This window comes from Dipodomys merriami, unplaced genomic scaffold (genome assembly GCF_024711535.1).
Source record: "Dipodomys merriami isolate MVZ:Mamm:240054 unplaced genomic scaffold, mDipMer1.0.p SCAF_1, whole genome shotgun sequence".
NCBI classification, from domain to species: domain Eukaryota; kingdom Metazoa; phylum Chordata; class Mammalia; order Rodentia; family Heteromyidae; genus Dipodomys; species Dipodomys merriami.
Window position 1 is genome coordinate 3,439,597 of NW_027202270.1, and position 24,063 is coordinate 3,463,659.

At 48.9% G+C, this 24,063-nt stretch overlaps 1 protein-coding gene across 1 annotated transcript in view; it reads left to right on the plus strand.

Annotated features, from left to right (window-relative positions):
* Iqca1 (IQ motif containing with AAA domain 1) overlaps nucleotides 1–24,063 on the plus strand; it is a 122,069-nt gene that overhangs the window by 19,024 nt on the left and 78,982 nt on the right. Inside the window, exon 6 of the mRNA XM_070020160.1 lies at nucleotides 7,013–7,218. Coding sequence (XP_069876261.1) covers nucleotides 7,013–7,218 — 206 coding nt within the window. The remainder of the gene's footprint in view (nucleotides 1–7,012; nucleotides 7,219–24,063) is intronic.

Here is a 24,063-nt window from a genome sequence, read left to right on the forward strand (position 1 = left end):
AGGGGAGGGGAGGAGGAGAGGAGAGCAGAGGAGAGGGGAGGAGAGCAGAGGAGAGAGGAGGAGAGGAAAGGAGAGCAGAGCAGAGCAGAGGAGAGAGGAGGAGAGCAGAGGAGAGGGGAGGGAAGGAGAGCAGAGGAGAGGGGAGGGAAGGAGAGCAGAGGAGAGGGGAGGGAAGGAGAGCAGAGGAGAGGGGAGGGAAGGAGAGGACAGCAGAGAAAAGGGGATGGGGGAGGAGAGGACAGCAGAGGAGAAGAGAGGGGAGGGGAGGAGAGGACAGCAGAGGAGAGGGGAGGGGAGGAGAAGAGAGGAGAGGACAGCAGAGGAGAAGGGAGGCGAGCAGAGGAGAGAGGAGGGGAGGAAAGGAGAGCAGAGCAGAGCAGAGGAAAGGAGGAGGAGAGCAGAGGAGAGGGGAGGGGAGGGGAGGACAGCAAAGGAGAAGAGAGGAGAGGACAGCAGAGGAGAGGAGAGCAGAGGGGAGGGGAGGGAAGGAGAGGACAGCAGAGAAGAGGAGATGGGGGAGGAGAGGACAGCAGAGAAGAGGGGAGGAGAGGACAGTAGAGGAGAGGGGAGGGGAGGAGAGGACAGGAGGGGGGAGGGGAAGAGGGGAGATTGGTGTCCACCCTGAGAGCCTCCCCCCCCCCCCCGTGTGCCTCAGTTTCCTCCTCTGGGCAGTCAACACCGCTCCCTGTGGAGCAGGGATATCAGGACTTCTAGAGCGTGAGATAGAAGATACCTGCAAGTTACAGCAGCTGATGTCATCTTGGAAAATAACAATGTAAAGTCACAATCATTGAATGATTTATTTAATAGAGAGCTCTCCAGAAGTATGACATGGGAGAGTGGATCAAATTATATTGTACATAAACATGGACATATCAAAATGGCATCCTTTTTTATTGTTGTTGGTCATGGGGCTTGAACTCTGGGCTTGAGCACTGCCCCTAACCTTTAGTGCTCAAGGCGAGCGCTCTACCACTTGAGCCACAGCGCCACTTCCAGTTTTCTGGTGGATTAATGGAGATAAGAGTCTCACAGACGTTCCTGCCCGGGCTGGCTTTGAACTTCGGTCCTCAGACCTCAGCCTCCTGAGTAGCTAGGATCACAGGCATGAGCCACCGGAGCCTGGTGGCTTCTTCTCTCTGTTCCAGTACTGGAGCTAACCCTCAGGACATCAAGTTCTCCTTTAGCTTTTTGCTCAGGGCTGGCACTCGACTACTGACCCAAAGCTCCACTCGGGTCTCAGCCTCCTGAACAGCTAAGGTTGCCATCATGAGACACCAGCATCCAGCTTGTAAGCAAACCATTTTTTTAAATTGCCCTCTGTGGGCTAGAACTTGTCTTATTCCTTAATACTTCTCTATTTGCAAAAACTGTGGCCTCAGACATAAAGACTGGCACCAGCTTGCTCTGGCCCAGCTGCCAAAGCAAGACCAGCAGCCTTGCCCTCCCCAGAGCCTTTGTTCTGCACTGCAGTCCTCTGGCCGGGTAACTGAGTAAACCTGTATAAACACAAGTCCATAAATACACCTGAAGTGAAACCATCAAGCCAAACAGCTGGCTTTAACAAGCTCAGGGATGCCTGGAGCGGGCCTTCGCAGTGTGACACCTTCCCTGTGCAGATTCACAGCCGGGAGAAAGGTGAGCCGCACAGCCCAGCCTCCAGTGAGCATGGCTGTCGGGTGGCACAGGCCCGGGTTCCGGAGATGGGGGGGGGCAGCGGGAGATGGGGGACAGCGGGAGATGGCCACTGGCTGTCACTGTTCCCTTCCCCCGAGCTCCAACCTTGCTCAACACCACCTCCCCCTCCCCGGCCAGGCGCTCCTCCAGAAGCCCAGCAACCCTTATTTGCAAATATATTTGGGACTGATAAATTGAACAAACTTTTATTTGGACAAATGTCCATTTTCTCGTACTAATCGAATGAGGAGTTTTAAAGAGAAAGCCCATCAAACATTAGATAAGCATTTTAACTTAATGGACCGTGAGTCCTATTTCTCCACAAACCCAGGAAGCTTCCTATTGAGTCCTGGGTTGTTTTTTTCTTTTCAGCAACATCAGTTATTAATATGTATGTTTTTGCTGACAGAGGACCCTGCTATAAATGTGGATTTCGTTATCTTGTTCTGGGTCATTTGCCATGGGAAGCTTGTAAATATAATGGTTTATTCACATGGGAAGCCTTCATTAAGATGCATTATTCTCCAGCTGATGCAGTTCGATATGTGGTATATTATCATGTTCTTCAGCTCCCTTTAACGTTTGTAATTTATTTTTAAATGAATTGCAGTTTACGTGGCGAGTTAACAAATTTGAATTCCATATGACCAAAGCTATTAATGAGGAAGAGATGTCTTAGCCCAGAGGAAGGGCTGCTCATTAACAGAGGTCCTGCGCATATTACAAGCTTTAAATTCAAAAGCAACCAGAGCAGGGAATGACCTAAATGTATTTTTGTCTGAGAAAGTCTACATCAAGATGCATGCCCGGATGCCCACCCATTAATACCACATGGCAGTGTCGAGGGAGATGGAGAGGAACACTGCTGCCTTCCTCCGTAGCCTGGAGGGACTTGGGAAAAGCATCCAGGCCTCTCACGTCTGTCTGCCAAGACGGATGCGTGCGTGTGTTGGGAAAGACATCAGAGCAGAAAGGTGCAGGCAGACAGCAGCACCGTGCTCCTGCAAGTGGTGTTCATGGCAAACTCCAAAGCAAGCTCAGGACTTCCTGTTTCACTCAGATCGTGGCGCTGGTAGGGATCCTGGTGAGCCCTTCTGCCTTGGGCCACCAAGCAGACACAGATGAGAGCCTCTACTCACTGAGCCCACATGGTATACAAGCAGGAGAGGCCTGGCTCACACACAGCTCGCAAAAGGGAATCACCAACCCCGGGAAAGTGGTGTCCCAGGACTCCTGCCCATCCAGAGCATCCCCGTCAGTGTTAGGACCCGCCTGCAAAACTGTTCTCCACACTGTTCAGGGGCAGATAGATCTGGCTCCCATTTTAACAGCGGTGTGAAAACATGAACTGCAGTGTGGCCATGGGGGAGGTTAGACAGACTCGCTAGGGCTGAGAGACTTCTGTCCCATCCAGGCCTTTAAGATGTCAACCAGGAATAATAAAAAAATGTTAGGTACGAACATCGGCCTTCTTGGGATTCAGGAAGGGAAGTGCCAGGCCTGATCTCAACAACACCGGACTCTATGGACCTGAACAAGGTGGAGATTTAAATTGTTGGTTTCATTTTGTTGTTGCTCCAGTACTGGGGCTTGAACTCCAAACCTAGGTGCTGTCCCTTAGCTTATTTATTCAAGGCTGGTGTCTACCAGCTCTACTTTTGGCTTTTTGATGGTTAATTGAAGAACAGAGTCCCATGGACTTTTCTGCCTGGGCTGGCTTTGAACCACGATCCTCAGATCTCAGCCTCCTGAGTAGCTAGGATGACAGGCATGGGCCACCAGTGCCTAGCTAGATCATTTGATGTTATCGTGGTTCTTTACAGTGATTTTATAATTCTCACTCTGTACTCACTTTTTACATATTTTAGGATTTTTCCCCTTTGCATAACAGCTGTATGTTCTCATTATACTAACCTTAGAAAATAGGGTTATTTTCTTAAGTTTTCTGATGTATATATTGATGACATATTAAATATGTGATTTCTTTTCTTCACATAACTTTTTGGTGTAAAGTGGGCTGTATTCACCAGTGTCTACAGTGACAACGCTGTCCCCTGAGGCTCAGAGTGTCTTCAGAGAGAGAGAGAGAGAGAGAGAGAGAGAGAGAGAGAGAGAGAGAGAATGTGTGTTTACACATGGATGTGTATTACAGTTAATAGTTAATTTCTGGAATTTATTTTAGTATGTGATATAAATTCAATTGATTTAAATAGGTACTTTTGCTAATGTCCTTTGTAGAAAAGATCTTACGTGTTGTCCAGTTCTGATGTTAAGGGGCTTTGGCTCTGTTCTGCCAGCCCGGATGTTTCTTCACCCTGTAAGTGCCCTTCTGTGCAGCGTTCCTGACCGCGGTGGGAACACCGCTGCGCGGCTGCACCCTCACTCCCGCCCTCCACTCACGCGCTGTGGCACGGCTTCTCGAGGTCTATCTGGGCCTTACAACCTAGTGGCAGCGTGGCTGGAAAGGGTGGGTGTGGAGAGAATTGTAGAGATAACAATTAAGACTGTGTGAAACCAAAAGCACACACAACGGAGGAGGTCGGTCAAAGAGACACGGGGACCAGCTGCAGCTGAGCCACGGCAGTGACAAGTTGAGCAAAAAATAAAGCCCAGGTACAGAGTAAAGGTCCCTAAGGCCATACTCACATATATATGTGAGTATTTCTGTATATGTAACTTATACATATATATTACGTGTATTACTGATGGTATAAATTAATGACTAGAGGAAAGGGGTACATCTGATATGTAGGAGAATCCACCCTTGGGAGCAGACCAGAAGCCCCATGTCAGCCTGATGATCAGGGCTCACCTCCAACAGTATCAGTTCACCATGGTGGCAGTGTGGCCCTCGGTGAAGGAACAGGGCAGCTCTTGTTCCCTGACCAGCCACAGCCTAATTACCCCAAGGTGGGTGTGTGTCCTTATAGAGCTGGTTTCCATCACAGACAGACATGTCTGATATTTGTCAGCTTAAGAGCATTATTCTACAAAATGGTCCACAGACTTCAAAAGATAGTCAACACTATCTGTGGGAAAGAACCTGAAAGCCAGGCACCAGTGGCTCACGCCTGTGATCCCAACTACTCCAGAAGCTGAGATCTGAGGGTTGCAGTTCAAAGCTAGACTTGGCAGGGAAGTCCATGAGTCTCACCTATTAGCACCAAAAAAGCCAGAAGTAGAGATAGAACACTTGAGCAGCTCTCCTCACCACGAACCAAACTCACTTTCTGCCTCTCAGGTTAGGCCTTGGCTGTGTGGCTCCCATGGTTGTCTTTGCCCTGGACTGTGAGGATTCTGACCTTTGGCTGGGGATGGATGCTCAGAGGGTGACGGGAAGGAACTTCCACCACGACTGGGCCTGGTCTTGGACCAGGATGTTTAAACGTGGCTCTCAGACGCACAAAATTTCAACTGGAACTTTGCTATAATGTGGACATAAATGTGTCATAAATATAATTGACAATAAAACCTGTCACTTCTCTGCAGTAACTTCTGTGTAGCCATTGATTCTCACAGAACACTTGTCTTGATTTTAACTACACTTTGTGTATCTGCTGCTGTCAGCCTGGAATTGTGGTCTGCAAATACAGTTCCACTTTGAATGTTGTTGATATTTGCACTTGGGTTTGAGTAAGATGAGTTAAAATGTCAGAATGTGACCCATTCATGTTCTCAAACTGAGTGACTTCTTTGCTAGATCGGATCGTGACTTCTTCATGATGGTTTTTGTGTCTTCTTTGAGGACTTGATCCTCAAAGAAGTTTTGTGATGTTTTGTTCAAGCCTGCAGATAACGAGTGTGCAGCGTGCTTGTGTGCATCGTTTACATTCCTTCTGTCACACTCTGAGTCCGTAAAATTAAATAAAACGATAAAACCAGCTCTTATTGGCAGCACTGGCCAATTTCCGTGGTGTAAACTTTCCCACTGTAGCCACTTGCAAGTTACTAACCCAAATATACTTGGGAAGTTACAGGAGCTTGGCATTATAGCATCATAGAGATATAGCACACATAAATAACAGCAAGGGCAGACACACCAGGAAAATAATTAAAAAATGATGAGTTTTGAATATCAATATCTTCTGTTTCTGATTTTGTGTATGTCAGCAAATTTATATAATTTCTGATCTAAACATGGATATATTTAATGAATAGCTTGCACATTTCCTGAAAACTTGTCAGATGAATCTCAGAAGCCGTTATAGGCTGCTGCCGTACACCAGCAAATTTCTCACCTGTTGGTACATAGGATAGCCTGGCTGAGTCTCCCCTTCCCAGTCCTGCACCTCTCCTCAGCTAAGCCCGCACATGCAGTCTCTGACTGGCACGTGTCACAGCGTATGAGCATCTTGCCCTACCAATTTCATTTCTTCGGCAGTCCTTTTAGAAACGGGAGTTTTGTCTTAAGGTGATGTGTGTTTTCTCCCCCGCATGCACTCCAGACGCCGGTGGTTGCTCTCGCTTGGGAGCTGCAGCTGGCCAGCTGCCGACTGCGGGTTCTGAGGGAGAGCATTCTGTTAGCAAGGCACAGCGTCGGAGTGGATGTCTGGACCCAGCTCTAGGTTTTCCTTCCTTGGAGGTCTGTAGCAATGCACCTGATGCTTTCAAAGTTCATTTTTGGTGTAGTTTTTGTTCAAAGTCAGAGCACCTCAATTCTTTTCGCAGTTCTGGCTTCAGATCCTTATTTCTTCTGTGTACTGGCCAGGAAGATTTGGCAAAGCTTTCACTTTCTGTATGGGAAAAGATATTTTTAAGGCTTCTTGAATGTGTTAGTCAGCTCTCTGTCACCATGACAAAATACGGGAGACAACCCACTTCAAAAGATAAAAGGTTTGTTCAGGCTGAGATTTTTGGATCAGCAGTCCATGATCAGCTGGTCAGATTGCTTCGGGGGTGTGGCACGGTAGTGCATTCTGGTGGTAGTGTGTGGCAGAGGACAAACACCTTCTCAAAGGGCCGCCCAGTGACCTCTAGTCCTTTCCACTAGCCCTCGCCTCCTTGAGCTCCCACCCCTCCCAGTGGCTCCACCCAGGGGACCACGCCTTTACTCATGGGACTTGGAAGAGCATTCAGCATGGGAACTGTGGTTCTGGGTACCGGCATGTCTGCTGAGCAGGGGGCGGGGGAGGTGGGGATGGGGGAAGCCTGGGTCCCTTCCCTTGTTGGTGAACCAGCTGTGGGCTTCCTCCTGCCAGAGCTAACCTCATTCCCTCCTGTAGTCCCTATGTGCCGGACGCCACAGAAACTACTGACCGGCTAGATTCTTTTTCTCTTCATTTCCACCAGCTCTGGAACTTTCCACCCTCCCCAACTTCTCGTCCTCCACTTTCAGAACCCACCCCCGCTCTTTAACGAAGTCAGCGCCACCATCAAGCAAGCGGAGAAGGTGAACTGTCTGCGGAGCAACGTGCAGATGGAGCACGAGGAGAACTACCAGGAAGCCATGATCACCATCAAGGAGGACCTGAAGCTGATCGAGGGCCAGGACTTCAAGGAGAGCCTCAAGGACCAGATCCGCCAGTGGTTCATCGAGTGCAGGTGATGTGTGCGCCGTGGGTGTGGTACGTGTGGCCTGGGCGCGGTGAGTCCCGCCAGGCTCCTGCTCGGGTCTGTGGTGTCGGGCTGCTGGTGTCAGGTTCTTTTCTTTTCTTTTCTTTTCTGGTCAGTCATGGGCCCTGAACTCTGGGCACTATCTGGGCACTATCCCTCAGCTCTTCAGCTCAAAGCGAGTGCTCTACCACTTGAGCCACAGAGCCACTTCCAGTTTTCTAGTGGTTTATTGGAGGTAAGAGTCTTGTGGATTTTCCTGCCCAGACTAGCTTTGAACCACGATCCTCAGATTTCAGCCTCCTGAGTAGCTAGGGTTACAGGCGTGAGCCACAGGCATCCAGCAAGTGCTAGGTTCTTAAGCCCAGAAGCCTGTGGGTATAGAAGCACACAGTCTCTGAGCTTCACCTTTGAAAAGTGAGGTTCCCAGGCTAAGAATTCAGACATGAGTTCTTTTGTATAATTGACATTTCTTCATGCCCTGTTTTTTAAAAAAAAATAATAATAATAAGCTGCTTCAAGTAGAATTTCATAGCCAGGTCTGTCCCCAAACCTAAGGTTCCAGCAACCATCAGAAACCTGCCCTCCCCTCTGGCCCTCCTGGCAGTCTACCTACTTGTGAGAGGCTCCGGGTTGGTTCTCCGTCCTAGAACTGTCTGCCACGCTGTGGCTGCCAGCCTCGGGACCGCAACCTGATCTAGGGCTCCCTGAAAAGAGGGGGCAGTAGGAGGTCTGGGGACAAGACCCCTGGCCTCTCAACTGATAACAGTCCTCTCGTGGCTGTTAAATACAATGCTAAATAATCATGGATTTGGTTGCAGGACTCGGGTTTTAAAGGGTTTTCTTAGTTTCACACGGTAGGACAAACACTTTGTAGGTAACTGTGTTGACGGTTTCAAGTTTATTTTCGTTGCTAAAGGCAGAGCAGAGGGCCAAGCGCCCTGGTGGCTGATGGGGCTAGGAAAGGCTGGCGTAGCTATCCTCCCGCACGCGGGTGCTGCATCCTGTTGCACTGCTCCCCAGAGGCTCAGACGCCGGTGCTGGGCAGCTTAGCCCACCCCACTCACTGGGAGGGCCCTGTTGACGACAGAAGACAAAATCACACTTTCCCTCATAAACAGTATTAAATATTTTCTGTCATTTCATGTCTGTGGCAGGCAGGCTGCAGTCCCAGCTGGCCTTCAGAGATCATCCCTTTGGCACAGTTCAAGCCTGACAACTCAGTTCTAAAGAAAACAATACGGCAGACGCGCTGGCTGGTCTCCGTCTGTGTCCCTTGCCTCCGCTGGCTTGGGGACGCCGGCGCCCGCACTGTCAGTGCCTGGTGCAGAGGCCCTCAGGGCAAGGATCCGAGGGGGCTCCCAGAACACGAGGGGCAGGAGAATGGGGGTCTCCTCCCAGCAGTCGGAGGGCGAATTCGGTCCACACCCACACAGAATGCCAGAGGTGGGCTTATTTATAACCAATAATGGTTTATTCAGTTGATAATCTAGAGCCGAAGAAGTGCAAGGTAGAGAGACCCTGGCTGGTGCGAGCCTTCGCACAACACCGCAGCGCCAGGTGGCAACACAGGAGGCTTCCGGAGCACCAGCTCCTCCTCTCTAGAACAGACTCACCCCACAGCACCTAACCCGCTCTCTAAACAGGGCCCTGCTCTGCTGGTGATGGCATTCATCCGTCATGAGAGCAGGAGCCCCCTGGCCCCACAACTGGAAGCTCCTGCCTCTCCTCACAAGCCCCGTGACACTGAAATTCCAACTTGAGCGTGAGGAGACGCAGGCCGCAGCCCTCGCCCCGCACGCGCAGGGATCTGCCGCCGGCTCAGAGTCCCTTCCCTGGGACTCTAGCACTCATAGGTCCTCAGGAATAGCCCACATTTAGCAAAGCTAAACTGAACAAGTTAAACTGTAACAGTTTCTTCATGGATGTTTGATAGGACAGTTATGTGTGTTCGATGAAGGCGCTCTGCCCTTTCCCGCAGGAAAATACTTGAAATATTGAATGCTATTTCTCAAGTTCATCTGGGATGAGTGACCTCCCTTCTGCCTTCTTCAGGGCCTACAGCAAGTGTGATCAGTGAGGGATGTGTGAGTGAGGAAGCCCTGGTGTGAATCCCTTCCAACCACAGTTATCGGGGACAGGAAGGTTCCAGCACACGCAGCACAGGGCCCCTCCCACTGGCCCCCTCCACCCCCTCCTGTCCTCTCCTTGGGTGATGGTCTCCGTGAATGTACACATTTGTCAAAGCGTACCAAATTGTACCCGTGAAATATGAGCCGTTGATTGCATATCAATAATGCTCCAGTCAAGCTGTTAGAAATGTGCCACAGTAATGATAGATATCAGCAAAATGCCAGGACTCAGCTCATAAAATGCTTGCTTTTCAGATGCTGGGCTTCCTCTTGTCAGCCCAGCTGTCCATCCCGGTCTTGCTCACAGCATAAAAAACTGACATTCGCCAGCTATAACCGGCTGTCCCTCTCACTTCAAAGTTGTCTGTTCGGGTCAGCCATCTCTTCTGAGTGGATTTAGAGGCCATCCAAACACCTCCCTCTTGAGAACCTTGCCCTGTTTTCCTTCTCCTACGGCATTGTTGGTGGGGGGGGGGGAGGGGCTGTTCTCACACCCTCACATGGAGGGAGGGGCGCTCCCCCACAGAGGGACAGCAGCCCAGCACATGCAAATGTGTGTCACTTCACAACCAACACGTGCTGAGTGTTAGGTGAATTCGTGGTTGTGCATATGTCCCAGAGGAACCTACAGCAGCCTATCAGATGGTGTAATCTTTACACACATTGACTGCATAATGTCTTTGTGCACACAAACACACATATACACGCACATGCACATACACACACTATAGCTTGTTGTTCCCGGGACCATGCTGAACAATGCAAGGTGAGATTAAGTGGAGCTCAAGAGAACACGCAGTGAGCTCCAGCGGAGTGACGCAGCGTATTGATTGAAGTAAGCACACTGGTAAACTGTATAGGGCTATGTCCCGTCTGAGGTTGCATGGCTGTACTAGCCATGTGCGGCTGGCAGCTGCGTGGTGCTGCGTGTACTGCAGCACCACCCAACCCATTACCCTAGCCACGACATCGCTGGACAGTGCCAGCAGAATCCGCCAAAAGTCAATGCCTGTGCTGGTTACCATGCCCCAGAAGGTCGTGAAGGCCAGGAGCTGGGTTTCCGGCCTGCCTGATCTTTGGGGGCAGCCCATGGTTTCTGGCATATGCATCCAGTCACCCCAGTTCCAGCCTCTGGCCCATAGCCTGTCCTGCCTGGGTACTGATTCTCTCGGGACCTCCCTGTCTTCTGTGGAGTTTTCTTAACACAACCCAGGTATTCATGGCCCTCCTCATTCGCAGCCACGTGTTCATGGTTCTCCTGAGCACTGCCCAGGGGTCTCCGGTGTTTAGGAATCTCCTTACCCCGGCCCTGAGTTTTCTGCTGGTGTCTGTGCATGCACTCCCCTCTGACCGAGACCCTTAGCGGTGTCCTCACCCACTCACCTTCCTCCTTCCTTCTCTCCACTTTGCTCACTGCCTTGTTCTTCATGTGGAGAGTGGCTCTCAGACCCTCCCCAGCAGCTCCCTCCCCAATTCCTCCCCACTTCCTCCCTGTCTTCTCCCTGAGCTCTGAGGTTTTGCATAATGATGAAGAAAAATTAGCAAGCCGGAGTCCTTACTTCCCACGAGATGTCTGTGCAACTCTGGGCTCAGACCTCACTTCCCTGTGGGTCAGTTCTGTCATCTGGGGCCCATGGCACAATCCCAGAGTGCTTGCTTGGGTCTGTGAGTCAGCCATTCATCCCTCTGCCCACTCTGCCTTCTTCCAGTAGCAACGGGCCTCTACTAGGAGCAGTGAATGGGGCAGCTAGCGGTGCTAGGATCTTCTGTTCGTTTATTTTTTTTCTCTTTGAACAAATCCTGGGGCTTGAGATCAGGGTCTTGTGCTATCATTGTTTGTCTCCTTGGCTTAAGATTGTCACTCTTCCACTTGAGCCATTCCTCCACTTCCAGCTTTTTACTGATTAGTTGGAGATAAGAAACTCAGGGACTTTTCTGCCCAGCTAACTTTGAACCACAGTTCTCAGGTCTCAGCCTCCTGAGTAGCTAGGATAACAGACATAAGCCACTGGGACCCAACTAGTCTTCCATTCTTAACCAACTACATAATGGTATCTGGAGAAAATATGCTTGAGATGATTTTGTCCAACTGCAATCACAGAAATTTAGTTAGAAAGGCAGTTTTCCTGGAGAACCAAGTCTTCTGACTAAATTGCTTTGATTTAATTGAAAACCTTCATTGTCATGATTAATGGTTATTATATGCCCTGAATTCACAAATTTCCATCATCCAGAACTTCCCTTCTTTGTGTGTCAGGAATAGCTTTGCAAAAATATGTTGTCTATAAATGAAATGATTGTTTGTTTTTATATAGACATTTTAAAATGCAGCACATTGTTAAGTGGCAAAACTAGGTTGAAAGCACTATGTACAATTATAACCCAGATAAGCTAAAATGTACATGTTCATTTGCATATATTTGCATATATTCATGCAGTAGTCTTTCTGTTCCAGAACCCCTGTCAGATCGTGCAGATCCGGATACATACAATGTGGCTTTCCTATACTTGCATATCTGTGGAACAAAGCTGAGTATACACATTAGGCACAGAAAAAGATAAATAGCAGTAACTAATAAGACAGAACGAGCATACCCATGTATCATTATGCTTGTGTGTGAGGCCCTTATTAGTTCTTAAGTAAGAATTAAGCACAAGCACCGTGGTACTGCAGTAGTTGGTCTCATAACCAAGCTGGCTGCTAAGGAACTAACAGGCAGGCAGTGTATACAGCGTGGATACACTGAACGGAGGGACGGTCCACGTCCCTATGGGCAGGTCCTTGCAGGGCTTGCATAGCACGAGATGTCTTCATGCTACTCTGAATGGCACACGGCTGAAAACACAGCAACTGTTTATTTCTGGAATTTTGCACTTAATATTTTCAGACCATAGTTGACAGCAAGTCACTGAAACCAAAACCACAGAAAGAGAAGCTGTGGACTACTGTTTTCACAACACACTCTTAAATATGTGCTGGCACATGCATGGAAACATTCTGGAAGGGTCTGCCAGAGATTCGTGAGTCTGACGGCCCTGGGGCGGGGGCGGCGGGGTGCATGGTCACGCTTCGCTTCATACCCTTCAGCATTGCCAGGAGCCTTTTGTTTCAATGGGTGTTATTTTAGAAAAATAGAGGAGGAGGGAGGGAAGAAACACAATTTGGACTGATCTTTAAAACATTGTCTCCCTGCTTTTCGAGGTATCAGTGAATGTAACACCTTCAAAACATTGTTGGACATCGTCCTTCCATACAGCCGTGGGCAGGCAGGAAGGCGGTGGTGTGTGCGAGTTTCTGCCCTCACCTGAGGTCCCGGGGATCATGGGAACTGGGAGCCTTCCCAGTGTCTTCCTGGGGCACCTACCTGTAGCGGGCGCCTGGGCGCCTCTGAAAATGCAGCCGTCCCTGGAGGACGCTTCGCTTCGCCCTCCTATTGCTGACCTTGGGTCTGGAGACCAGTCAGAGGCGGCCTCCCGGGTGCACCGTGAGGAATTCTCAAAGCCATAAAAATTCCTTTAAAAAAATAATATCAGGTCAAGGGTGAATTTATTTTTGTAATTGGATTACATTTATCTGATTGACTTTGATCAAAACCCTTCTTGCTTTTTCAAATCAAAGGCAAATGAAAAGAAAATATTGTCTTTTGAAACGTGACTCGTGATCAGTCCTCAGGATAAATTCCAGGCAGACACTCAAGGATAACTCAATAAATTAGGAGAAGTCACAAGCAATAAATACTCCCACATCCAGAATACCTAGTCTCAGCTCATTCTATCAGTACATACAGCTACCAAAGGGAGTTATTTGTGAAGTCAAATTTTAAGCTATTCAAAATGAAATGTTTTCCCCTAAGTTAAAAATAATGTATGCGTATTTGAAGAAATCTGTCAGATGAGTTTAGAGGAGATAACTTAAATCCCTTACAATGCATATAGACATAGATATTATGAATTTTTAGGAAATTTTATCCAAGTCTTTTCTCTCACTTTTATGTTTGTACCTTTATGGATTCTTTCTTTAAATTCTAAAACTTAAACATTGGCTCCTCCCATGTCCTTAAAATGTTCTCACACATGTTTTTAGCCATTGCTTAGTGTTCAGTCACATAGACCCATGAGTTAAAGGATTGATGGTGGTTTCTGTAACATTTTCCAGAAGTGGTTCCTGTTTTGGTAATCCCTTTGTTTGTGCCCTCTGTGCTAGTGTGAGGTGGGGAGGCATCTGAGTCTAGTCAGCCACGTTTCCTGGGCTGTGAACTGGCTGTTGTGCACCCATGTCCCTTCGTGCTGCTGTTCTTCCTTACACAATTACAGATCCCAAAGGTTTCTGACAGATTGGTGCAGTAATGACCTCCCAGGTTGTCATTTGTCTTTTATTTATTATAACTGGCCTACATAAAGCTAGAAAGAAGAAGGAAGTGAGAAGGGAAGGAAGGAAGAAAGGGAGGGAGGGAGGGAGGGAGGGAAGCAATCCAGTCTTGGGGCTGGTTGCCCAGTGTCTGCCCAGCGGTGCCCTTGCTGGTTGTGAGTCACAGCACCCTGGTCCAGTTTCAGCCTGCCATCTGGAGGAGGCTGGCATACACCTGTCATCCACGGTGGTTGTGGAGAGTAAAGAAGGTATTATATTTGGACCCGACAAGTTTCCTGTTGAGATTATATGAATTTTCCGTGTATTTTTTCTGGGTTTTGTTTTGCTTTGTTTTGCTTTTGAGACAAAGTCTCACTGTGTAGCCCAAGTTGTGCTTGAATTCACAATCCTTCCATCTCAGCCTCCAGAGTGCTGGGATTACACCTGCCGTACACAGATTTTTTTTTCTATTTTGAATGATGTTTTCTGCAAATATTGTGTTCTCATGTATCTTAGTTGTACACTCTGTAATTTGTGTAATTAGCTGTACACTCTGTAATCTGTTCTCCAGCTCACCCTGTGGTTTCCCAGTGGCATCTGGGACTTTCCCGGGCATCTGGCCCTGCCCAGTGGGGACAAGGAATGCACCGACCCTCTGCAAGCACCTTCTCCACCTCTGTCTGCTGTCTCTTCCTGTTTTCCCAACACCCAGGAGTAGGGACTGTCCTTGAGAAGGTGCCCTGTGGCCGTATCCTTCATAGAGTATGAACTATTTAAAGCAGCAATTTTTATCCAAAACTACAGCTTTAGAAACATAAGTTCAATTGGTGGATGTGTCTAGTGTTCATCAAGCAAACCTGGTCAAACATCATCAAACTCACCTGGTCCTGCTTCCTACCCCCGGGACTCCGCAGGAGGAGCTGAATGCTTTCCGCAATGGCTTGCGTGCGTTAACTTCACCGCTGTAGCACATCGCCGTGTACTTGGTGGCTCAGAGCGATAGAAATGTGTTTTTGCCTTGGTCTGGAAGTGAGAGGTCTGGTCAAGGTGCTGGCATGCTGGACACCTCTGGAAGCTTGAAGAGAAGCCATTCCTCGCCGCTTCTGGCCTCTGTCCTCCTCTGTGGGGGCCCAGACCCCTTGGCCTCTGTCTTACAGGAAGGATTCTTGGGGACAGTATTTAGGGTACACCGAGATCATCCAGGATCATCTCCTGACTCTCACTTTACTCCCATCTGCAAAGACCCTTCTCCTGCTCCAGGGATGAGGATTCTGAATCCTTGGGGACCATCATTCAGCTTTCCACAACCCCCACAGTCCCGTGAGAGGCTCTCTGTCCCCCTTTCCCTCCACAGTGAAGGACAAGTCTCCCCAAGTTTGAGTTTAGTCTAGGCCATGGGTCAGACCCATGCTTCTGCCCAGTGGGTGGAGAAATTTGCTAAGAAATTGCAGAAATTTGCTAAGAGTCCCAGTGTCCCTGGCGGGAAGGGGCCTTCAGAGCGTCCGTCGGCCTGGAAGGGTGCCCTTCCCATGTCTATTTCTGCTCCCCATGGAGCACTATGTGCTCCCCACCCACACTCTGGGACCCCAGCTCACAGTGGCCCCCACCCTGCCACCAGGCAGCCCTTGCCAGCCGCCCTGTTCCTCATGTGAACCTGTAGGTCTCCTTGTGCCCGGGATGGGTCTGTGGCAGGGCCTCGCTCAGGCCTTTGAGCCTGGGAAGCTTTGCATGGCTTCCTCGGGCTCATAGGAGGCAGGGCAGGAATTCCTGCTCCGGTCCTGACCGTGCATCTTTCTCCGCGGGTCCAGCAGCAGGAGTCTTGTCCTGAGGCCTCCGGCATCAGAGGACAGTGGTCTTAGCTAGCTCTCACCAAACTCCTGAGGCCTTCTCTTCCCCACAACTTCCTAGCATCTTTGTGCACAGTATAGTGATGGCTGTGTGTAGTGTGAAGGAAAGGGGAGACACAGAAAGAATGAGAAGTGAGGGAAGAAAAAAGAGGGAAGAAAGGAGGAGGTAGCACGAGGAAGATGGCTGTGCCTCATCTCCGTTACTTTCTACGTGGCATCACCCAACTCTCAGAAATCAGGCACCGTGGCTAGCACCCTGCACACGACTGGCAGGGTGGGCATGACATCCGGGGAGGACAGACCTTCTGAAGCACCAGCTGTGCAGAGCCAGGGCCGGTTCTCCAGGGAGAGGCCAGCTCTCCCTGCAGACTCACGGGGGCATCCAGGAGAAGCCCCAGGAGGCTCGCCATCCGTCTTGTCGGAGCGGGGTGATCATGGCTGCACTCTTTCCCTTTATCTTCCAAGTGCTGTGCAGGGTGCCCAGACTGCTTTCAGGCTGAGAAGAAAGTCTCAGCAAGATGGATGGTCAGTCACAGAGAGGTGAGTTAGGGGCTCGCACTTGTCAGGTTCTCAGTAATTCACGCTTGGTGACTGCCAGACAGCGGCTGCGGTCAGTGAGGACCCGGGAACACTTGTGCTGTGACTCACGTGGGAAGGTGGAGCATGCCTTTCCCTGCCTGCCCTGCTCGAGTGGGACATACATGAGGTCACAGCGAGGAACATCAAAGCAGGGACAAGAGCTCGAGGTGGGAGCGTCGCTCGCTTGGGGCTAAGGGACAGGTGTGCAGCCTACATGACCGCCAATGGTTGATGTCAGTCATCACAGTAAATCAAATGAAGATCCTCCAGCAGCTCAAGGCTCTGGTCATGGATCCAGGCTCCAGGTCTTGATGAAAGACGCAGAGGCTCCGGGGCCAGCCAGTGTCCATTGGTTGGGTCTCTCTGTGCCATAGACTTGCGAGCATCAAGCCCGCTTCCCTGAAGTGCTGGAACTGTGATGTCTCAGCAGCCAGGGGCTGTATCCCCCGCCCCCTGCATGCCAGCTACTCCGGGTCCTCACTGGGACACCAGGGGTGTGGAGGGCCTCGGGTCCAGGCAGCTCTGCTGCAGGTGTGATGGGAGATGGGGTGGCCAGAGGTAGGGCCATGTCCTTGAAGGCCCCACAGCATGGTGGCCTGCAGTTGGCTTGCGGAACTGGGTTTTGCACACAGGCCTCTGGGTCTGTATACGCAGAGTCTGGGTGTCTGTGCTGCACCACAATGTAGGCATTGCCTGGGACAGAAAGGTGTTGTGCATTCGTGGTTGTAAATAGGAATGTTCACCGGATCCTGATCTTCAGTGCTTGCCTTTAGGCCCTAAAGTTGCTCTTCTCTGCAACTCTTTTTGGACTGGAGTTTGAACTCAGGGCCTTGCATTTGCTAGGCAGGCATTCCATGACCGAGCTTCCTGTTAACGCACCCTTGCTCATGCTTGTAAAACATGGGTCAAGATACATGCTGTCCCTAAACTGCTTTGTGAAATGCAACTCCTTTGTACAACTACTTAAAAATAAATTTTAAAGTTTAAAAGGAAAAGATTCCCTGCTTTCAAAAGCACCTCTCACAAAGTGAGTTTAAAATAGAGATGACTGCATAGCGTGCCCCTTGGCTCTTCTCTTCCCTGGACTGCTTTCCTGAGCTGCTTGGATCTGGGATTGGGAAGGGTGTGACAGGGAAGGTGATGCTGTCTCTGAACTGGCCTTTGCTCCTTTCCGAAGGGGCCTTGCTCTGGCCCAGGGACTACGTTTTCTACACAAATAGATGTTTGGGATAGGAATATGAAAACAAAGTCTATATACCATTTTCTCACCAGGTGAGTAATCAAAATAGGTTTCATTTAATAAAATGTTAAAGGCTGGGGCATGTGTGGCTCAAGTGGTAGAGCACTTCACCTACCAAGTGTGAGCCATGAGTCAGTTCAAACCCCAGGACTGCCCAAAAGAAATAAATTCATGAACTAATTGAATTTTTAAAGAGAAAGCTAGGCTGGCTGGAGCAGTTCCTATCCATGCCGTCACAAACAGAATTCCACATAACACTTTCCGGCCAGATCGGAAGCTTTGTAGCTGCCGATGTCTGCGGACAAGTACAAACGTCACTAGGTGAGTTGGACTGCAGGGTACCCACTGAGAAATCACTTGCCTGTGCGCGTGGCACCTTTTCTCTTTTAAGAATGGGTGAAAATGGGTGTCACACACACATACACACACACACACACACACACACACACACACACACACACACACACACACACGTACACTCCCTGCTTTTCCAAGGAGACCCTTGTAATTAAGTCCATGTGCTGCCCATAGGCTTTATGGAGTGTCAGCGAATTTATAGGCAGCAAGCGACACCTTGAGAGGCTTCCGTGCAGTGGCATAAGCTGCTTGCTCACGAATCCAGGGTAAATTTATGGGCCCGCTGACGTTAATGGAGGTGTCTGGGTGACTGGGAGGGACTGGCCGGAACCCCCCCCATCCATATATTTTTCATACTTGATGAAACACAGATAAATCTCTGCCCGGCGAGTCTGAAGTGGTGAGGCCCACAGAGGGTCCGCGTCAGACCTTGGGGAGAAATTTATCATTGGAGTAGTTCTGCTTTCTAAATCACTGCAACTCCAGCGCTGGCCATTTTCACATTTGTGCAAGAATCTTTGACAATATGCATAAATTCTTACCAGGCCCTAACTTTACCAACTGCCCTGTATCTCCCATTTCTTCAAAAAATTTAAGGCACCACGTTCTCCCTCCCAACCGTCCTCAAACAAAAAAGAAAGCAGTTTGCCATATCAGATAGATTTTATTAAGAAAGGAACATTAGTCACTGCAGAAGTTGTGTAAGAAATGAGCACTGTCTCTCCCACCCCGCCCCACGCATTCGTCCCACAAAGCCCGCAGAGATCCGAGAGCCCAGAGGGAGCTCAGAGCTCAGGCACACGCTGCTTCTCCCAGCACCCAGTGGGTAAGCCTGGGGGTGCGTTGGTCCATGCTGGGCTTCTTCATCCCCCTTCCAATCCTGTTTTCCTTGTACATCTAGTCTCCCACCTGCTCCTTTCTCCCGCATGAAGGCATATGTTTAGCCTTATTTATCAGAGCCTACGCAGAGGGCATGCTTTCCTCGGCTGGTCAGCTGAGCTGAGCTGTGAGCCATATGGAGACTCAGTGGTAGAGGCTAATCTGGCAGATCCTAGCCCCACTCTGCCCTACCTGGGAAAGGCCTGCTAATCCATTTCCTCATCTGCAAATTGTCAGCAACAATAATAATGCCCAGACCACATGGCAGCTGGAAGGATTCAATAAGACAGTGCTACCAAGCTCTTGCTAGTAGGTGAATGTCATTATGAAGGGAAGACCTTCTCTGAAAAACGAACGAAAAGCAAAAAGGGTAGGGGACACGGCTCAAATAGCAGTAGCAAACATGAGGCCCTAAGTCTAAACCCCAGTTCCAAAAAGCTGAAGTGTAAATTATAGTCATCAGTTTTTGTTTCGATCAATTTCCAATATGTCTGTGCTCCCGTCATTTTCTCTGGTTCATTCAGTTATTTCAAAATGCTCTTTTACATTTCCAAGTGGTTCAAGTGCTTAGGTCATTAAATGGCAGGACATGAATGCTGTATACATCAAAGAACTTTGATCACTTCTGCTCATACAGAAAATCAAGCATCCGTTCTTCATTCTTTAATATATTTTGTTATCTGTGAGTAGTTGTACAAAGGAGTTGCTATTCAACAGAGCAGTTGATGAATACAATGTGTCTTGATGAATGTCACTCTTTCCTTACTTAAAAAATTAATAAACAAGCCAGGCAGTGGCTCATGCCTATAATCCTTGCTCCTCAGGGAGCCAAAATCAGGATCACAGTTTAAAGCCATTCTAGGCAGAAAAATCTGTGATACTCCTATGTCCAAATAGCCAGCAAAGGTCCAGAAGTGGAGCTGTGGCTCAAATACTAGAGTATCTGCCCAGCCTTGAGTGGAAAAAGCCAAGCAAGAACACAAGGCTGAGCTCAAGCCTCAGGACTAATGAGAGAGGTAGGGGAGGGAGAAAGGGAGGAAAAGAGGGCAGGAAGAAGGAAGGGAGGAAGGAAGGAAGGGAGGGAGGGAGGGAGGAAGGAAGGAAGGAAGGAAGGAAGGAAGGAAGGAAGGAAGGAAGGAAGGAAGAGAAAAAAGTAATTTTGGCATAATAAAATATAAATTGAGCAGGGAAGGATTGTTTATGTCTTCAGTTCATGGATTCTTGTGAGATTCTTGTGAGTACCTAATACTGAGTAAACAGGTTCAGATGGGTCAGTGAATGAATGGAAAATCAAGAATTCTTTCTTTTAACAAGAAAGCTACACCTTATGGAGCAGCATGTCTCGAAGAATAACAGGAATGATTTTGTCCTTGATAGTAATTGAACCTGAACCCCAATAGGAATGGGTGTTAATGTTTATATGAAAGGAGAAATAACAGGAATTAATATTCTAAAGAACCTAGAGGAATATGTCTTTTAAACCAATGGTGGTTTAACCATGAAAGGGAAATCTCAGAGCAATGTCAAGATGTCAAAGGCCCGTGAACAAAAGCTGCTTCAATAAATGGGACTTTGCCTTGCTTCTGGTTAAATGGAAAGATGACGGATCTGCTTTAAGTGATTTATCGAGATAACACAATTTCAATTAAAATCCCAACAGGATTATTTATTGAACCTGAAAATATAATTATCAAAGTCATTAGGATTAAAATAAGAAAATAAGAACAATAGGAAGGACAAATGACATTGTATTTTAAGTATATTATAAAGAAAAATAAGGTAAGTGCTTTTATTAATGTAAAAGCACAAATGTAGATCAATGAAACAAAGTAGATAACCCAGGATCTGACAAAAATAGAATTAAGTGCTGTGTGATAAATGAAGTGAAGAGAAAAGTAATAATCTCAAAAAAAAAAAGAAGTACAATTGTACCAACTAATTGGTATAATTGTCAAGGCCAAAAAGTAGCAGAAAGCAGAATGGAGAAGTGAATAGGAGCCAGAAATTTCTTAACTATTGGAGCCAAAGTATTTAAAAATAAAATTAGACTAACTCTGCTGCAGAAAAAAATGATAAGTTCTATTTAATAATCAATCTCTAAAACTTCTAAAATATAAGAAGAAACAAGCAAATATGAAATTGTGGTTACTATAAATGCTTACTTTCTTGTTTATTTAATTAGATACGTAATTCCCATTTGCCCTGGCTGGAAAGCCAATACTGAAATGAACAAAAGGTGATGAGCAGGGCTGGGCACTGGTAGCTCATACCTGTAATCCTAGCCACTCAGGAAGTCGGGCTCCCAAGGATGGAGGTTCAAGGCCAGCCCTAGGCAGGATAAATCTGCAAGCCTCCATCTTCAAAATTAAGTAGCAAAAAGCTTGGCTGGAGACATGGTATGAGTAGTAGAACACCATCAAGTGAAAGGGAGCCTTGCATTTGAGTCCCAGCACCACCAAACAGAGGCAGCAAGTGATGCAGCCTTCCTTCCTCCCACATGCCAGCCAGCCTGGCCCGGGTGAGCTCCTCACCTGCCTGAAAAGAGAATGTCCAGGCATGAGTACATGCTGTTGTGTCCTCTTTTCTGGCAGTCAAAGTGGGCGACAGAGCCCAGCCATCGCCATCATCCCACGGAGAAGCTGTTTGGAGGGGAGGGTGTGTGTAACATGTAATGCACATCCACCTGGACAGTATCTCTTGCCCAGGGTATCTGTAGTCAAGAACAGCTGCCGCTGTTAACAGCAATGCTTGCAGGTATGGACGAAGTGTCTGGAATGAGACTGAGTGGCAGTGGGGAGCAGGTCTAGACAGGCCAGGCCCACCCCCCCTTCCCCTGTGAAGGGCAGAGGCTCTCTGTCCCCCATGCCTGTCTCTGCCCCCACAGAGCTGGGCTGGAAATCTCAGGCACAAAAGGAACTGGCAAAAGCCCTACTGGGGTCATGTGGATGCCAGGTAAGCCCTCCTTGTACGAAATACCCCCCCTCCATGGGCACGAGGTTGAGAGGCCCGCTGCCCTGGCTGGCGCTGGGTGGGCCTGGGTTCCTGGTGCCTAGCAGGTGCAAGGCGGACACCGCATCTGTACCGTGTTGGCCGGAGAGTGCAAGGTGGGTCCCGAGGCCGCAGACATGGACAGGGACCAAGTGAGAACAGGTGGAGATGAGAGCTGGAACAATGGGGTCGCTTGGCACAGCCGAGCCCTGGGGAAGCCCATTAGAGGGAAGTGGGGCACAAGAGCCTGGGCCAGCCCAGTGGCAGGGTGTTGGAGGCCCTGACCCTAGACGAGGTAACCAGGAGGCCAAGGGAGTGCAGAGCTAGAGGAGCTGAGGGGCCCAGCGAGGCCTGGTCACGCGGGAGGCAGAAATGAGGCTCCAACAGGGACAGCTCCTGCCCTGCTCCGTCCTCCTCCCCTCCCTCCCCTCCTCTCCTCCCAGCTTTCCTTCTTTTCTTTCTCTCTTTCTCTTTCCTTCCTTCCTTGCTCTCTCTCTACCTTCCTCCTTTCCTTTCCTTCCTTCCTTTGTTTCCTTCTTCCTCCCTCTGTCTCTTCTTCCCTTTTCCTTCCTTCCCTCTCATTTTCCCTTTTTTCTTTCCTTCCTTGCTCCCTCTGTCCCTTCCTTCCTTCCTTCCTTCCTTCCTTCCTTCCTTCCTTCCTGTTTTTCCTTTTTCCTTCTTTCTTCCTCCCTCTTTTCTTCCCTCCTTCTCTCCCTCCTTTTCTCTCCATTTTCCTCCTTCCTTTCCTCTTCTCCTCTCTCTTGTCTTTCTTCCCCCTGCCCCCTTCCTCCTCTCTCTCTCCCCCCCCCTCACGTGCATGCACATGTGCACACACACATACATAATATTCTAGGGATAGTCTGGACTGAAGGAAGTATCATTTGTGGTTGTTTTTAAGTATCAATCTCTAAAATGCACTGGGTAACACAAGTTTTTCTCAGTAGGTTTTAGGGAGTCAAAGAGTCATTTGAAGTCTTATCTGTTGGTTTCATACAAATTTAATATTGTTCCAAACAGCTGTGCGTTTCCTCTAAGAAGTGTCACCCCATGAGACGTGCCCGCATGTGCCGGTGCGCGGCTCGCCGCTCACGCGTGAGGCACACTAACATGTCCGCGTCTCAGACTGGTGTCTCCAGGCCCCGGCCCAGCTTCCCGCAGCCTCCCTTGCATCTGGGCCTCCACTCCTCCTCGGTCAGCAATTTGAGAACTGGGTGGGAAGTGGGGCGGGGAGAGGGAATTCTGGAATGACATTCTGGCACACACTAAATCAGAAAAATGGTGCAAGTTTGGAGATAATTGGGTGGCTGTGGAATTATAATCGAGGGAAAGCTGTAATTGGAATAATTATTAGGCACAAAGGCAGCATGTTTAACACGTAGTAATTGTGCAGAGGATTTTGCATTGAAATGTGCTTTAAATAGAAAAGAGCCGAGCATCGATTAAATCACTCTGCAGGCTGCAAAGAGAAGCTGCAGTTATCACGACAGAATACCTCGTGGTCCCCCTTCATCCCCACCCAGAGGTCCCCACCTCAGCAGGAGCTTTGGTTGTGTGGTAAGAGGGAAATTATAACCAGACTCTGCTCAGGAGGCTGAGATCTGAGGATCTTGGTTGGAAGCCAGCTCTGGCAGGGAAGTCCGTACACTCTCACCCCCCACTAACCACCAAAAAACTGAAAGCAGAACTCAAGTGGTAGAATACTAACCTTGAGTGAAAAGCCTCAGGGACCATGCCCAGGCCCTGAGTTCAAGCCCCGGCACCAGCACACAAACAAAAACAAATACATAAAATAAAGAGGGAAGTTACTCTATTTGGTTAAAAAAAATAATTCATACAGCGTGGTTGGGGAGGACTCTCTGACACTTGGACATTGAAGTAATACGTGAAGGCAAGTGCGTTCGACCGCTCAAATATTTAATTTCTCTAATCAGGGCGAAGCCTTGGAGGAGGGGCTGGAGATAGAAAGGGCTCCCCAGGGTGAGCGTGGTGGATCTAAGCTCACAAAGGGAAGGTGGTGAAGACAGACAGGGCGGGGGGGGGGGGGGGTGTGACAGGACTGTCATTGGAAGGGGTACTGTTAAGCCGAAGAACTACATCATTAATGTCCAAGACGAAAACAGGACAAACCCAGCAGAACACTCAGTGAACAGTGTGATAAGGGAAGTAGGAAATGGGAAATCAGTCATAGGGAGGAATGATCTAGAAGGGGAGAATGACCGAAGGGGTGAGTCTGGTCAGGAAGCGTTCATCTCTTAGGTGGACACGTTCAGTTGTAATCCCCTGGTACAACCTTTTGAGGTTCAGGAAACAAATAAATTAGAGAAGAAAACAGGGAAATCGAATGACAGAATGCTACCAGAATCATTTACGGGGTGAAGGGGACATTGGTGTTAACCCAGGGCCTCCGGTCCTAGGCTGTGTAGACGGTGACATCACGGGCTGACACCCCAGGGGTCTCAGGCAGCA